This window comes from Centruroides sculpturatus, unplaced genomic scaffold (genome assembly GCF_000671375.1).
Source record: "Centruroides sculpturatus isolate CEXI.00-Female unplaced genomic scaffold, Cexi_2.0 scaffold996, whole genome shotgun sequence".
Taxonomy (NCBI): domain Eukaryota; kingdom Metazoa; phylum Arthropoda; class Arachnida; order Scorpiones; family Buthidae; genus Centruroides; species Centruroides sculpturatus.
The window spans coordinates 105,670-123,541 of record NW_019385236.1 but is presented as its reverse complement, the minus strand read 5'-3'; the positions used below and the strand labels follow the sequence as shown (position 1 = coordinate 123,541).

Sequence of the window (17,872 nt, the reverse complement as noted above, 5' to 3'; positions counted from 1 at the left end):
GTGTGTAATTTATGTAAAAAGTACAAAATAAAACATCAATTTCACTAAAAAAGTAGTGAAAACGACTGGTGCCCCGTTAACGGAGGTGCCGCCATTAGGGCTACCTAGGTGAACATTTACCCAAAAAACTATATAATGTCGAGTACTCTTTGAATGATCGAGTGAGCTACTCCGTTCGGTGATGTAATTGTACCAAAAAAGAATTCTTGCTAGTATTTAAATTGATCTTAACATACAAATGGTAACATCTTGATAGTTCCGGTTGATTGGAAATGAAACGACCTGGAAGTGTACGGAATGTATATACGATGGAAACCATTGACAAGGCGTTAAATAATGTTTTCTTTATTTTATAATAATTAATATGGCCATTGTTACAGTAATAATATATTGCACTTAGAATACATGGATGTCCTGTACAGTCTGGGGTGAGTGGCAACTAGAAGTATCTGCCGCTATATCATTTAGATCTGTTTTTTAACCATCAGTATGCAGAAAAATATTTGACCATACTGATGCTGGTGCAGTTGATTATGGATGATGATCAAACAGTAATCTGGAGTTACTGTATGTACTTTGTTATGTATGGTAACTATAGAATCATATATAAGCTTAATGAATAAGCATGATTTATATTCATATATAATTATCGTTCCATGTAAAATTATCCATAATTTTACTGGTCTGAAATGAGATAAAGGTTGAAAAAAAACTGATTTAGATAGTAAGTATATTTAATGACTGATGTCATCCCACTGGGCAGTGGTTTGTAAATGGTTTGTATTTTCATAAAAAGATCTCCATCTCTGTCTCTTCTTTTCCTTCTTGGAAATCATCGTATGAAAATCCTTTCTGATCTTACAAACATCATTTCACAACACTAAAAAAATTGAAAGTCCATGTTAGACCTTTTGGTATGCTCACAATTTCAGTGTATGGTGTTTTGTCACACACTTGATTTGAATTACCCAAATGTTAATTTTGTGTGTGTTCTGGTTGAATGTGTGTACTTTGGCTTAAGAGTGGTAGTGCCTCAAACTATATGGAACATTGAACTATCGAGGCTCTACTGTATTTACATATTTTTCTTCATAATTAATTATACAGTTTGACTCCTTTAAGTATATTTAAATTGAAAAGTAAACAAATATTTTATATAATTGATATTTATGATTAAATGTAGGTCAAGCAATGATATGATTATTTAATTGAATCCATATACAATAAATACTACTTTTTCTCATGACTATCTTATTACTTGCAGCATAATTGTGAGTAAAACTTTTTCAAAATATCTAATCTTATTGTTCATATTGATAAGATGGAAGCTTTCAAAATTTGTTGCAAGTGAAATTAAGACATTGTCTATTGTTAAACAAATGTTTCATTACATTGTCATGGATTATTTTGTTTTGAACACCCGAATCTAGTGAATGAATAGTTTCCAAGGGTGCGTTTATTTCTGAGTTAGCAGTGCTAATTCTGATAACCGGATGTGACGTCATTAACACGTGTATTCGTGCTTGCTTGTCCAATTCGAAAGTGAACACATACGCTAACAAGAAATATGGCGGTTTCCAGCCATATTTCTTGTTAGCGTATGTGTTCACTTTCGAATTGGACAAGCAAGCACGAATACACGTGTTAATGACGTCACATCCGGTTATCAGAATTAGCACTGCTAACTCAGAAATAAACGCACCCTTGGAAACTATTCATTCACTAGATTCGGGTGTTCAAAACAAAATAATCCATGACAATGTAATGAAACATTTGTTTAACAATAGACAATGTCTTAATTTCACTTGCAACAAATTTTGAAAGCTTCCATCTTATCAATATGAACAATAAGATTAGATATTTTGAAAAAGTTTTACTCACAATTATGCTGCAAGTAATAAGATAGTCATGAGAAAAAGTAGTATTTATTGTATATGGATTCAATTAAATAATCATATCATTGCTTGACCTACATTTAATCATAAATATCAATTATATAAAATATTTGTTTACTTTTCAATTTAAATATACTTAAAGGAGTCAAACTGTATAATTAATTATGAAGAAAAATATGTAAATACAGTAGAGCCTCGATAGTTCAATGTTCCATATAGTTTGAGGCACTACCACTCTTAAGCCAAAGTACACACATTCAACCAGAACACACACAAAATTAACATTTGGGTAATTCAAATCAAGTGTGTGACAAAACACCATACACTGAAATTGTGAGCATACCAAAAGGTCTAACATGGACTTTCAATTTTTTTAGTGTTGTGAAATGATGTTTGTAAGATCAGAAAGGATTTTCATACNGAGCCTTATGGGAAGTAGGACGTGGGCACTGAATGTGTCCCCAGCCGGCGTTGTAATAACCGTCGATGGTTAAGTAGTTAGATTATATACGCTGGAAGAGGAGATCGGATCGGAGGTCCGGGTAGCGTAACTGGCAACGCATCTGCACGGTAAGCAGGAGTTGTGGGTTCGAGTCCCGCTCCGGGCCGATTTTTTCTCCCAGCGGTTCCAAATTATTTAAATTAATTAAAATTATTTATAATTATTAATATTAATAAGAGATGGCGCCTAACGCTTACCTCTAGTACCAAATTGATTACGTAATTTATTTAATAATTAGCATAAAACTAGCCCGATAGATTTTCGGCAGTCTGTTAGTTGTAGTAATAATCAAAAATATACAGAAGCCCTAAACATCAGTATTATGCATTCAGGGAGACAAACCAAATAAGTGATGTATCAAATGATGCAACATAACAGATGTATATATCCATTATTGACTAAAACACTTTTTTATTTTTAGAAGACAGGAAAATAATGCAACATATCCAAATGAGCAATATAACAAGGTGCTACATTATAAATGTGTATGCTCTTACTCTGATAAGTAATGTGAATCAAAAACATTATTATTATTATTATTACTGATATCATTATTTTTCTTAATATTGTTGGCTTTATAAGCTATATTATTATTATTATGGGTTAAAATATATGAAATTATATATCAGAACAAATAACTTGTATTACCTACTTCTTATACTGGTGATGTGTGTAAAAAGATGATAATTTATGGGCTCCAGTTTTCAAATTTCAGGCCTATACATTGTCTGTTCATCTTTCATTAATCTCAAATAGAGTTAGATAGATGAAAATTGAGGACAGCTATGGAAAGCTTATTTTTAAATTAATGTATGATTAAACATTGCAGCACAGCATTGTGATGATGTCACAATATGCAATTGGTTGTATAAGTTTAGTTATTCTCATATATCTTCATTAATATGTTATATTTATTCTAATACAGATACCAAAAGGAAGTTATAAATGTAGTAGTAGTATTAGTAATAAATCTAATTTACATTTTTATATACATTTAATGGAGCACTCCTCTGACGTGTAGCATTAAATGCTACTGGCTTGAGGTACTCCTCTTTTAATTAACCCTAATTAATAAATCTAATAGTAAATTATTATTTATTTGTACAGTACATACCTACTTGATAAGAACGGGAAGAGATTAGAAAAAAATACCATCTTCAGTCTCCAGCCAAACTTGTTTCATTTAACTTAAATTAACATTCTTGACTACTTTTAATAACTATCTTTAAGCAATCACTAATTAAACACACTCAAGAAAACCTTTTAAATATGCAGCCGTATTTATTACATTCTAATGTTTTCGGTCATATTCAATGACCTTTTTCAAAAAAAGAAAAATCAAACTCCTAACTCTAAAATTTGAATTAACGATACAAGCGTTTTGAATGCTTAGAAACGTTAGAAATTTGAAACGTTAGAATGTAATAAATGCAGCTGCATATTTAAAAGGTTTTCTGAGTGTGTTTAATTAGTAAGAAATGCAATCTACGATGAGTTCTAATTGGGTTAAGCAATCACTAGTAGATATCACATATAAAAAAAAAAAACAATATTTAAAAATGGAATATCAACATATGTAGAACAAAGTATATGAACATTTGAATTATGTTCTATTGTGCAATTAACTAACTACAATGGTGGACAAAACTTTAAAGACAAGCAAAAATTCCACGTAAACAATTAGCTTAATTAAAGTTATTAATTCAATCATGTTCACATGCTTTAAAAAAGTAAATTAATAGGTTTATACAATAATGAAAGAATGGTGTTAGAATATTTCTTTCAAAAAGCAGAAAACCAAGTAATTTATGTTGACAAAACTTTAAATACAACAAAAAAAATAACTGCAAATTTTCATATAAATGTAAATAATTAAGGATGTGTACATGTACAAAGAGATCTGCCTATATTTGTGTACAAAAAATCATCTGTCAAATGTGGGAAAAGATGAAAAACTGACAGAGAAAGAACAAGGACAAATTGATATTTTATGGCCACATGCTATAGCTGTCCAAATAGGAAGAGTCACACTGTTGTGTATATCTACATTAAAAAATGTAATAAATACAACTCGAAAAACAATGGTGGAAGACCACCTAAGTTTAATGCAAATGGTATAGAGGCAAATTTTGAGGGTTTGCAAGCAACAGCATGACATCAACATCAAAAATTGTGAATCCCCGTACTGTTGAAAGAGTGATAAAATTATCAGGATGACTTAAAAGAAAGCCTCCCGTAATTAAAGAACTTAAAACTGCAAAATTGACTTGTGCGTGAGATCACATATCCAGGAATACAGAATGGCAATAGGTTATTTTTGCAGATAAAAAAGTTTAATTTGGATGGTCCAGATGGTCTGAACTATATTTTTATGATTTGTGCAAAGAAGAGAGGATTTTATCTCGACAACAGACAGGTGGTGGTTCCATTATGGTGTGGGGTGCCATTTCTTGCAAGGGAAAGCCACCTATCGAATTCATAAATGGACAGATGGATTCAAAAAAGTATCAGGAGATGATTGAAATTACTTTACTTCCAAATGTATGAAAATTAGCAGACAAGGTTTTATTTTATGCAAGACACTGCACCTGTCCATTCATCTTGAACCACAAAAAATTGGTTTCAGCAAAAAAGCCCCAACTGTTGGATCATTCACCTCAATCTTCAGATCTAAACCTGATTGAGAATATCTGGGTATGCTCTCGAGAACTGTGTATGCTGGTAACAAACAATAGAGTTCAGTAAAAGACAAAAGTTGCAGTGGAGAAAGCATTGTATGCTATACCAATTTCCATACTCAAAACATTTATTATGAGTATGCCAGACTGCATTTTTGAGGTTATTCAAAAAAGTGGAGGTCCACAAGATTTTAGATCTATTATTTGCAGTTATTTTTTCAGTTCTATTTAAAGTTTTGTCAACTTAAATTACTTGGTTTTCTACTTTTTGGAAGAACTACTCCAGTACTATTCTTACATTATTGTATAAACTTATTAAGTTAGTTGTTTAGGTGGAATTTTTTGCTTGTCTTTAAAGTTTTGTCTACCACTGTATGACAAAAATATTGTTTATTTTTATAACACAAAATGCTGAACTCTTGCTTCTTTAAGTTATTAAATATTTATTTCTGCAGGACCCTTTCAATATACTGTAGATGGTGGGTGAAGAACTATGAAACATATCACTTATGGAAGAGTAATATATAACTATTTTCATAATAATAAATACATAAAAAATTACACACACAGAACCAATTTATGGTGTGGTAACATCGAAAAAACAAATGTTTTCAAACCCCTTCTGGGCTCTGCATCAGGTTCCAACGGTTTTTAGACAGAAATTTGATTAATGAATGCCGTTTAACTAAGAGTTCTATCTTGACTTTGAAATGATTTACAAATAATTTATGACGGCATTCATTAATCGAATTTCTGTCTAAAAGCCGTTAGAACCTGATGCAGAGCCCAGAAGGGGTTCGAAAACGTTCGTTTTTTCGATGTTACCACATTGTAAATTGGTTCCTTGTACTTAATTTTTTAAGTTGTTATGGTGAGTAGTTATTTACATAAAAAATATTAAAAAATACAAAAGGTTGATAAAAAGGAACCTCCTAATAAATATACTGTGTAGTTAAGGAATGCTGTTGAATGTTTTTCAAGTATAAAATTCAAACATAGAATGAACTGATGGTCCTATAAACTTGGGTCAAAAAACAATTTTGTTTGATTAAAATATGTTGCTTGGGGCATATTTTAAGGTGTGAATGTTATTTTTGGCATTCCCTCCAATTTCTATAATAGTTACATTGTTTTCCAAGTTTTGCTGGAAATTGAAAATGTTTTCTTCTAATAAACTTTTCCAGTTGCTTAACAGGAGATTATATTATGAAAAGATAAATATTTTATTATAAAAATAACATACCGTATTTACTTGCATATAAGACGATCTCTCATATAGGATGAGGTGTGATGTTAAAGATCAAAATAAAGAAAATTAGATTTATTAATACAATTCTAATTTTATTTTCATTTAATCACAAGTAAAATATCAAATGAACATAAATGCACACATTGTCCCACAAAAATTACTGCCATTTTAAACTTTAAGGAAAAATCTTGTAAAATTGTGTTTGTATAAATCTGGACAATCGAGAACTTTTTTTTGCCAATTCTTAACAGTTGATTCCACTTATGAGTTTCTCCGAATTCTGATTTTTGAATAATCATCTGTTTTTACTTGGAAATGGATTAAAACTTATATTGTGCTCTCGTGTGATTTTGGAATTTCAATCTGGAATTCAGTTCAAAAGCTTTGCTTTTCCTATTGCTATTCATCTTTACTCACAATATAATTTCATTTCATTTCATTTCATAAAGGGGATGAAGACTCGGTACTACTCATTGGTATTGCACGAGTTTGAAGAAGAGTAGAGGAAAGGTAATTAAGGAAAGAGGTGAAGGGGAAAAAAGTAAAGCAAGATAGGAAAGGGGATGAAAACGGAAAGTTACAGTTTGATTACATGTAGTTTGAAAACAATTTTAACCGAAAAAACAGATGAACATAAATCAAATCAATATTATAAACAAATACAATTCTTGCCTGTCAGAATAGACAATAAATAAACTTTTAACAAAATATTTTAAGGAAAAATGATTACGCATAGAATGATCAAATTATGTGTGTAATCATTTTTCCTTAAAATATTTTGTTAAAAGTTTATTACTCTGACAATATACAAGAATGATTGAAATGACTCAGATAATATACTTATGTTTTTAAATACAGGAGGGCGAGCATCTGGTAAAATATGCGAATATTTGGTTCACAAAAATTATTTGCAAACACGCAAAGAATCCTTCACTCGTATGTATAGTACAATCTAGGAATTTGAAGCTGTGATAAATAAATAAAAACCTTTGTCTTATATGCGAGTAAATACAGCATATTATATCTATATATACAGTATAAATATTTTAACCTAAATATAATTATAAAATTTTTAGTAAAATATCTATATTTAAAGGAAAATGTAGAAAGTCTTTTTCTGTGATACATGTACTGAATGAACAAATAAATATATGACTTTAATGAAAATAAATATTTAATCATCTGATATATGTATTTTTCCTCATTTCAAATTTTTGGAAAAAAAAGATATATATATATACACTGTATATATCCACAATTCTAATATGCTTTGTGAATTTTGAATAGAGTTTTAAGACATTTTTTATGGAGGAAAAAATCTTAAATAATAGCAAAAAGTTTAAATAACTAATTTTATTGTTTTGTTTTTTACAAGTTACAAAAACAATGCAAATGCCATAAAAGCAAATGATATCTGGCAGTCTTCTGTTTATACAATAACTTTTTTTAATACTGCATCATAATGTATTCTTGAAATGCACATTTTAAATATTAAAAAGGTATGTAAATTAAGCATTTGTTACAAACCTTGCAACAATTTTAATTGCTTCTCTAATTGTTGTTTTTTCTTTTTCGGTTAGTCTTGCTTTTCCTCATTCCATCCAAATAAAATTATCTTATATTAAGTATTTCAGCATTATTCAGTTGTTGTTCAGAACTTTCCAGATCAAAATATAATAGTATCATGTAAAACACATATTTTACTTGATACTATCTTCCAAACATGTATAGGGACCTTGAATAAGTTCTCGTTGTTTTTTGTGAAAATTAACACTTTATTTAAAAAAAGTCGTAAAAAACATGTCACTGAAAGTATTGTCCATCACTAGCCACTACTTTCTCCCATTGTTCTGGCAGCATTTGAATTCCACGTCGGAAAAACAACGCGTCTTTTGAGGCTATCCAAGAATTAACCCATTTTTTGGCATATTCATAAGAATGGAAGTGCTGCTCAGCCAGGCCATGTGCCATCGATCAGAACAAGTGATAATCAGAAGGGGCAATGTCTGGTGAATACGGTGGGTGGGGGTAGGACTTCCCATTTAAGCATTTCCAAGTAGGTTTTCACCGGTTGTGCAACATGTGGCCGATCATTGTCATGTTGCAAAATCACTTTGTCATGTCTCTGCTCATATAGTGGCTGTTTTTCCTTCAATGCTTGGCTCAGATGCATCAATTGTAGTCGATAGCGATCTCCCGTGATGGTTTCATTTGGTTTAAGCAGCTCATAATAAACTACTTCTAGCTGATCCCAGCAAATGCAGAGCAGAAGCTTCGAACCATGGATATTCAGCTTTGCTGACAACGTTGATGCATAGCCAGGGCTTACCCCACGATTTTCTATGCTTAGGGTTATCATAGTGTATCCATTTTTCATCGCCTGTCATGATACAATGCAGAAAACCTTTCCTTTCCTGCCGTTGAAGCAGCTGTTCACGTGTGAAAAGACACCGTTTGATGTCTCTTGGTTTCAACTCGTATGGCATCCAATGTCCTTGCTTTTGAATCATTCTTAATCTTTTCAAATGTTTCGAAACTGTTGTGTAATCAACTCCTAATTATCCGGCAAGTTCAGCTAGCATCTGACATGAGTCTTCATGAAGTAATGCCTCCAATTCCTCGTCTTCAAACCAGATCGTTCTTTATCTTCAACATCAAAATCATTATTTTTAAAGTGTCTAAACCAATCTATGCATGTTGTTTCCAACAGAGCATGGTTGCCTTAAGTCTCAACAAGAATTCTGTGCGCTTCAGCTGCAGATTTTTTTTTGAATAAAATAGTGAAATAAAATTCCCCGCAAATACTCTTTTTTTTGGCACGAAACTTGACATGTTTAACACCATGAAAAAATAAGTTGTTTACACTTCAGCGAAATGACATACCGAATTTCAAGGTCGCTTATTGTACTTCCTTACAGATGCGTCACCATCTAAAAATACACACACGCAGTTCTGGTAACACCATCTGTTGGAAAACACCAAGAACTTATTCAAGATTATAAAACAGCAACCGCACACCAGGTTGTATATAGCAAAATATGTCCTACTTGAACCTATAACTGGTGCATACAGAGTTTAATCTTCAAGGTCCCTATATCAACAAAATTACTTGACATCCCCATGGATCTCTATGCAATCACACACACATCATGGATTGACATGCCCTTTCAAATATTCAGGTTTGTATCCAAACAGTGTTACATTGTTCTAGAACAACTGTGTGAATTCTGCCTTTATTGAAACAGTATTTGAAAACAACATATTAAATATTGCTGTCATTTATTGCTTTAATGAAAAATAATGCTCATAAATAAATTTATAATATGAAATGATTTTGTTTTACATGGGGGTTGCTTGTCAGCAAGTACCATGTAAAATGAAATTCTGTGTAAATTTGTGTTCCATCTCAAGTAGTCCCTGGTGATTATGTAGACATTTAAAAACCACTTACAATTAACAGAAAAATGTTAAAATGTATTTAAAACATTTTACTATACATGCTAAATTTAATAATAAAAAGAGTCAGCATGTGCATTAATAGTCAGAATTGCCTCTGTGCATCCAAGGACCAATCTTACCATTCTCCATCTACAGAAACACAAATCTATAAACTGTATATACTCCTACATAACAAAATATCCTACTATATTTAAATTTAAAAGCAAACAAACTGAAACAACTCTAGCTTAAACTATTTATTAAAAATTGAATGCTTTAATGAACTTGATTTATCCAAAAAATATTTAAATAGAAAATAATCCTATCATTTAGATGTACATTTATCAAATAGCCAACAATAATAACAACTTGAACTACTACAAATAACGGTTCAAGTTCAAGTACGTCATGTAATTTGATCTAGAATAATTCCCCCCTCTGCCTTTATAAAAAATTCACTAACATATCAGTTTCATAAAATAGAAAAATCAATAAAACTGTTTTAAAATTTTCTTTTTATATTTCTTTAAAACTTACATTGTTAATATAATATTTCATGGTTTAATAAATTTAAGTATTATCTTATGATAATGATAAAACAATACTTTATTGCCATTTATACAAATGTCAAAGATTAATTCAAATGCAAGATTAATATTTATAATCTAGAAAATTTGATTAATAATCAGAATAATTTAATACTATAATTGAACTTATTATTACTGATTGATGATAATATGTATATTTAATTTGTGTATTATATTATTCGTAAAATATCTTCTATTAGGTAAATTTTAAAAATTATATTTCTAATTAAATGTAACTTCTGTCCTGTTGAAACACTTTCGGTCTCATCAGTTCAACTATTGAATGTTAATCTGTGCAGAAATTCTTAAATATAAAAGAAAAAAAAACCCATTTTAGACAGTATCTAGATTTTAAAATGTCCTTGTTGTGTTTTGTGGGATAAAATTGATATTTACTTTTGAATTACTTAATTTTACTATGATAAACTCCTTTAGATTTTGAATAATTTAATTTGATTTTCTTCATACAAATCATGCTGTAGATTGATTTTTCCCCCTTTTAAGTATTTCTAAAATCATTGATTAAATTAAAAATCAATTCTTATTAAAATGTCATGAGATTATTATATTACCTATTTTCAATCTATATTTCATAATAAATTAACTTATAATGATTCATAACAGTCAGGATGCACTTTATTATATTTGATTGTGTTGAAATTAGTCTGCATATTTTAAATTTCTCTAAATCGAAAATAACAGCAATATTTAATATAATCTAATTCAGAATAATCTTTAACAATCTATTTAGTTACACTCATATACAGTGGATGATCGGTTAACGAACATAATTCGTTCAAAGATAATGTTCACTACCCGAATAGTTCGTTAACCGATTATTGATTTACCATAGATTTTTATGGTGATTTGATTAATTTGTTCTGGTGACGACCCCAAAAAATAGTAAAAAAGTATATAATTTTTTATTTACATTTATTTATATATAATAACAAATTAAAAGTAATCTCTCTATTTTTCATGGATGGCACATCTTTGTTTTTCAGATGTGATTTTCGTTACTCCTTTCTTTAAATATAAAGATATAATCAAAAAGAGTTTTTGATTATATCTTTCTTAGCTAAGATTGTGCCTACTGTAGACCTGTTGAAGCCATACTGCCTAGCAACATCAGACATCTTCTACCTTGGCTATTATCTCTTGATAAGTTTTTATAGTGAACACAGTTCTTGACACTCCACTGTTTTTAGGTCCCATAATTTTTTTTTTTTTTTTTAATAAAAAGTTCATAAAATCACTTTTAAAAATTCAGAGAACATAAATCAACTAGTGCAAAAAAGGTTTTGTATACAACTGTTAATCTCATTCCATACACTATTCATAGATGTCAGCAAAATATAGTTTTACAAATCTTAAACACATTATCACTTCTTGTGTTTTTTTTTTGTTCAAACATAAAAATCTTTCACAAAAGTGTTAATAGTCTGAACTGTTTGATGACTGATAACCCACTGTATTCAGCCAAAAAGTTTTTAAAAGACAAAAAGGCCAACTTATTCAGTGTGAAGAATATAGGCTAGTTTCTTTTAACAGCTTAAATAATTATTTCTGAAAGTGGGCAATACTGCCCACTTCAGGGCATTCATTATCTATGAGAGGGCACTAGATGTGACCTTTCCAAGTTCATGTTTTATTTATTTTTGATCAATCACTGACAATTAATGCAATTAATTATCTAATCCAAAATATAATGTTCTTAAATTGCATAAGTATTGATTGAGTATTAATTCAACAATGGTCTTAAACATAAATTTAGATATTAATAAACTCCTCCTTGCATTTACCTCATCATATTTCATAGTACAGTACATTTTTTAGTACAGTTATCTAATACAGTACCTGACTAAATAGCTGGCTTATAGAAATCTGGAACTTTCAGAAAACCAGCTAGTTATGAATTTGGCAGGCTATAGTTTAACACCTTCAATTGCCATATGTCATACGTTGCAATAAAACACCTTCAATTGCCGTATATCATCGAGTTATAATTTGGTAATAATAATTAAATATATTATTATTACCAAATTATAACTCGATGATATACGGCAATTGAAGGTGTGTTATTGCAACGTATCAGGTAGTTAATATGTCTGTATTTTCAGCTGTAGTTTGCTATGTGGTTGCTTTTTGTTTTCATTGAGACTGCTGGTATGTAGTGTATGAAAAATAGTTTTGTTCTTTACTTTCTATTGTTTATTCCATATTTTAAGTATATATTTAGCCTATGTTCAGAAAACTGGAAAATTCAAAAATGTGGACATTTTCTAGTCTCAAGCTTGCCAGATATTTATTTGGTCCAGTATTGTCTCTACACAAATTGATCTTATACTGAAGAAAAAACTAAAATCAAAAACTCCAGCAAAAACAAGAAATATTTAACAATAAACAAATGTTTTTGATAGCTTTAACTATCATCATCAGATTAAATATGTTTGAAAAAAAAATGCAGCTGAATCGAACATCATAATTTAAAGGAAGAGTCATTATCCGATTAGTTGTTGCTATTGATGTTAGGTGTAATATTTATTGCTAGACTTTAAATAGAGATCTCCATGCTAGAGAGTAGGGTTGCTATCTTTTTGAAATTTATGACCTTATTTTTCTTACAAGCCTTATATATATATATATATCTAGCTTTGCCGGGTGTATGAGAGACAATTGCATTCTAGTTGCATGTAGTAGTCAGGCTCCATTTATGTGTGCTTGGATTTGGTGTTCTGTGGCTAGTCTGGCTAATGCAGTAATGTAATGCTCTTTTTAATCAAGGTTACATGTTCTTTTAAACATTTGAGTGAGCATGTTGTGACACCAATGTATTCCATTTGCTTTCGGAAGGTGATTTAAGTGACTAGGATGAAGTGAATGCCCAATTGAAGCTCCTCAATACAGTCCTTATAATTCTTCATCAGGGAATGTAAGGGAGGGTTCCTTCTGAAGGCTACATCAATATTATCAGCTTTCACAATTTTAAAAGTTCCAATTAAATTAGTAAAACTCCATATATTTTTTATTAAGAACATAAATAAGTATTAAGAGCTGCTTGAATTGCTTCCTGTAAATGTAATCTCAAAACTTTCATTATCTATGCTACTTATTTTGCGTTTTTCCATTAAATAGACATGAAAAGCTCAAGATATTTTCAGTACCGATAAGAAAAGCTAGGCCTATTACTACAAACTTTTGGTTGATTAAGTCATGTACTGTACATAAAGAAGTTTTGAGATGACCCTTCAAAAATTTTTCACTACACTGATTTGAAGAGTAATACGGACACAAAATTTGAAAAACAAGTCTTTACTTACAACAGTGCTATTTTGAAACAAGTAGAGAAATAAGGAATGGTTTTGAAGATGAAGAAGAATACGTTGTGATAACATTAGTGATGTTGCTAGAGATAAAAGTTGCTTGTACAGAGCCATGTTCAATAACACGGAATACCAAGTGAGAAATCTAATTGGCTAGGAGGCAGAGCTGTGTTCTGAGTTTCCTTGGATGATGTACTGAGTTAGCAAGTTAGACTAATTGCGTGTAAAAATGGTGGCTGATATAATTATCAGCCACCATTTATAAGTATAATCATCATAATTTTATGACAAAAAATTTGTATATTTAGTCTAGTGCAAGCAGCCATCTTGCAAATTGTATGAGACTAAAACAATGACATCACTAGTAGAAGATTAACACAGATAATATAAGTTTACTAAACTAGTTAGAATTCTAGCAGTGGGAGGAGTCAAAAAGTAGCTAGAAATGAATTCAGCATCACAGCATAACTATACTTAGTGAAAATTCTGCAATACTTGAGCATTGCTCAGATTAGACATTTGTTGTAAAACTTGGTGATATATTAGATTTATTGTTTAAATTTATTGAAAAAAATAAGATATTTTATATTTTAAAAAATGTAAAATAAACTTTATTATTTTATGAAGAAATAAAAACACATGCTTATTTGTAGTGTGTAGAGTGAAACAATTTTCAAATAGATGGATGATATCTTTTTATCATCCATTTTTAACTGAATAATAATGGAATACTGTACTTTCAGTATTAAATATATAAAATTACTTGAATAAAAATATATGTTCTCTATCAATACGGTAAAACCTTCCTTTGAGACCACCTTTACTTCGTGACTATATCTGACTTTTGCCCACCTGAAATTTGTGATCAGTCTGGACATTCATTACTTCAAATCAGTTTTTCTTCTGTTTCCAGAAATGCTATTATGATTATCATTAACCAATGGAATGTAACTTCCCTACAGTAATCAGAGGATTAGAGTGGCTTGGTGACTTACATTCATTAATTAACAGAACTGTAAATAATCATAAATTCCAGTACAAATTCTTTAATAACTAATGTTTGACTTTATTTAAAAGCCTTCATTGGGCTACATTACTTCGAAAATCAAAGATGCTCACATAATATCTACGTAGATATAATGTGAACATCTTTGATATTCAAAATTGATTGATTTGCTAAATCAACTTATTAATAGCACTCAAGAAATTTTAACAGTTTGATCAGTAAAAAGTACTATTGAAACTTAATCTTTAGTTTACTTTCCTAAAATGTCTTTCTCTTTGTAAGTTGTTGCAAATTCTGTAATACTGTNAAAAATATATATATATATATATATATATATTTGTAGTTTGCATAGAACACTTTTTTTTTTCTATATGATAAGGCATAAGATACATTGTAGAGATGATTTTAAATTTATAAAAAACTTGTTTATATAAAATCAAAATCTATTGGTAGCTATTAGATAACATTAACAATCAAAAGAAAATTTTCTAAGTAAAATTTAATGCTTTATATATATAATAAAAATAGTTTTTTATTCTTTGTTGTTATCACAATTATCATTATTGGTATTGATTTTCAAATTATTGCTATTTTCAAGTAATATGTTAATTTTGTGCTATCACATGAATATTATTTACAATCAAGTACGGTGGATTACGTATACATCAGATTGACAGATTTTTAGTAGAAAATGCTTCTGAGAATAGAAGAGTGCCATTCTATAAATATTTTCTATACATAAAATTTTAAAAAAATGTTATTTAATGAATTATCAAATGTAGTATAAAAGTTTTATAAATTAAACTTATTGAGACTATCGGTTTTATTAATTTATATACCATATTATACTGTACATAATTTTTATGTAACATGCACCAGCAATTGATACAATAGTACAGAAGAGTGTATTTTATATTTTAATAGTAGTTAATAATGATTATATTACAACTAAATATGTCAATGTTTTTCTCTTTAATTATAGACATGCTTACACTCTCAAAGCATTTTATCTTTCAGTTGACTAAATTAACAGTGATTTTCTTAAACTGTTTAACATTTCTTTGTTGTATCATTCCATTTTTCCATTTTATATATATATATATATATATATACACACACAGTGTAATACAAAAGTAAGTATAGAGTTGAGAATCTGAGAAATACAAATGTTTAGTGTTCATTATTATTATTATTATCTTTTGTGACAATGCACAAAGCAACCCCTAGTTGGAGAGAGAGTGTTTACATATAAGGTTCATAGATACCTGGTAAGGGATCTGAGGCGAATCGAAGGCTTGATGGAGTTCACTTTTATAGAGTTCATGAAGGATCACTAAGGATGGGAGGAGGAAGGTCCTAAGGTATCCAATCGTTGAGGCAACTCTGACTAGGGCAAACTTTTGATGATGGAGGATTCTTAGACAAATGAACTGTCCCCTTTTGCCGGCGTACAAACTCCTGGTAAGATAGACAAACTTCTCTCTCGGACGAACTGTTGTCATCAGTCATTGCCTTTTATTTGGGGTCCTCCCTCTTTTCTCTCTTGCCCTTTTTTGGTAATGTTGCAGTGCCTAGGTGACAAGAAATTGTTATTGGACAAAGTTCCTGGTGACACATCTGATGTATCAACTAGGGGTTGCTTCATCTTGAAAGGAAAGTGACTCCACAGAGGAATAAAAATCATATCCTTTACAATTTTAACAATCATGGGAAAATTTTATAACAAGTTTTAAAATTCAAAATTTAAATTTTCACTCGAAAAATCTCTTTTTGTCAAGCCTGGACTCTCACACTTTTATTAGTTCATATTTTTTATTTGTGATGTAATTTGTACATAAATATATATATATATTTTTATGTACAAATTACATCACAAATATATATATATATATTTTCCTATTTTTGCCCTGTGTTTTTTTTTTCCATAATATAAACTGTATACCTATGCTTTTTTAACCTGAAGATGATTGTTTTAAAATGGAAGCAAACACTTGTTTTTTGGTATATATTAATTTTTTTGCTGATTTATTGGTGTTTGTGTAGTACTAGATTATTTATCTATATTACGCCATTAGTATCATAGAGATTGGGAGAAGAATATGTTTGCTGCACACAAAGTATTTTTCATGTTTTCTAAAACCCCTCTTCATGACTTCAGACAAAAGAAAACTGTTTGAGAGTTTGTAATTAAAATTTAAGATTGTCATGTAACCAACCATTCTGTTTCAAATTGCCTTTTAAACACAGATAGCCCATTGGCTATCCACACAAAACTATGATAATTGAAATTACTTATGTCTTATTGAAGTAACAAATTGATGGATGAATAAACTACTATAATGCTGATTCGTAGAATCATGTAATATAAAGTGTAATTAATTAGATTAAGAAAAAATGTGAGAGTAAAAATTATTCATAAATTTTTTTTTCTTTCTTTCAGGAAAGCATAATTTCAAAGGAACTAAAGTTTTTTATATCAATGGCTAGAACTTTATTTTTTTATGTATGTGCATCTTGATCCTTAATTATATATGAGTTGGTTTAAACGTGAAAGCCCACTTCGGGCAAGTTTCGGCCGTAAATCGTATACGCCCCCACAGCCGCCTGACGTGAAAACGTGTTTAGAAGCTTTCCAAAGACATTGGCAACAAGCATGGAGTGTTATGGAAAAAACATAGTAAGTGTTTATTAAAATTGTATTTTCTTTTTTGTATTGTAATTATAATTTTGATAACTGTCACATTATCATCATTTGCAAGATATTTTTATTTAAAAAAAAATAAACAGATTTAATATATATATACAGTAGAGCGTCAATTATCCAAATCAATTAGGGACTGGAATTGTTTGGAAAATCGATTTTTCGGATAACTGATTATGTACGAAAAAATATATTAACCTATCCCATGTTGAAATTCGTTCAAATCCTGGCATGTCCTCAAGTGTCCTCTCATGGTCACGCCGGTGCTACCAGTGACAAAAATAATATTGGAGTAGGCCTAGACAGCCAAAGATTGCAGTGCCACAACACTAGCAGAAATTAAAATTTGCTGACTGGAAAGCTTTCAGTTAATTGATGTTTCGGTGATCAGTATTCAGATAATCGATGCTCTACTATGTATATATATACTGTAGAAATACAGGTTTTTTTGCTGTCATAGAAGAAAAGAAAAGCTGATTGTGTGATGTCAAGG

At 29.8% G+C, this 17,872-nt stretch overlaps 1 protein-coding gene across 1 annotated transcript in view; it reads left to right on the top strand.

The window, feature by feature from the left end:
- LOC111636526 (FTS and Hook-interacting protein-like) overlaps positions 1-17,872 on the top strand; it is a 57,865-nt gene that overhangs the window by 963 nt on the left and 39,030 nt on the right. Inside the window, exon 2 of the mRNA XM_023381808.1 lies at positions 17,119-17,355. Coding sequence (XP_023237576.1) covers positions 17,210-17,355 — 146 coding nt within the window. The 5' untranslated portion in view covers positions 17,119-17,209. The remainder of the gene's footprint in view (positions 1-17,118; positions 17,356-17,872) is intronic.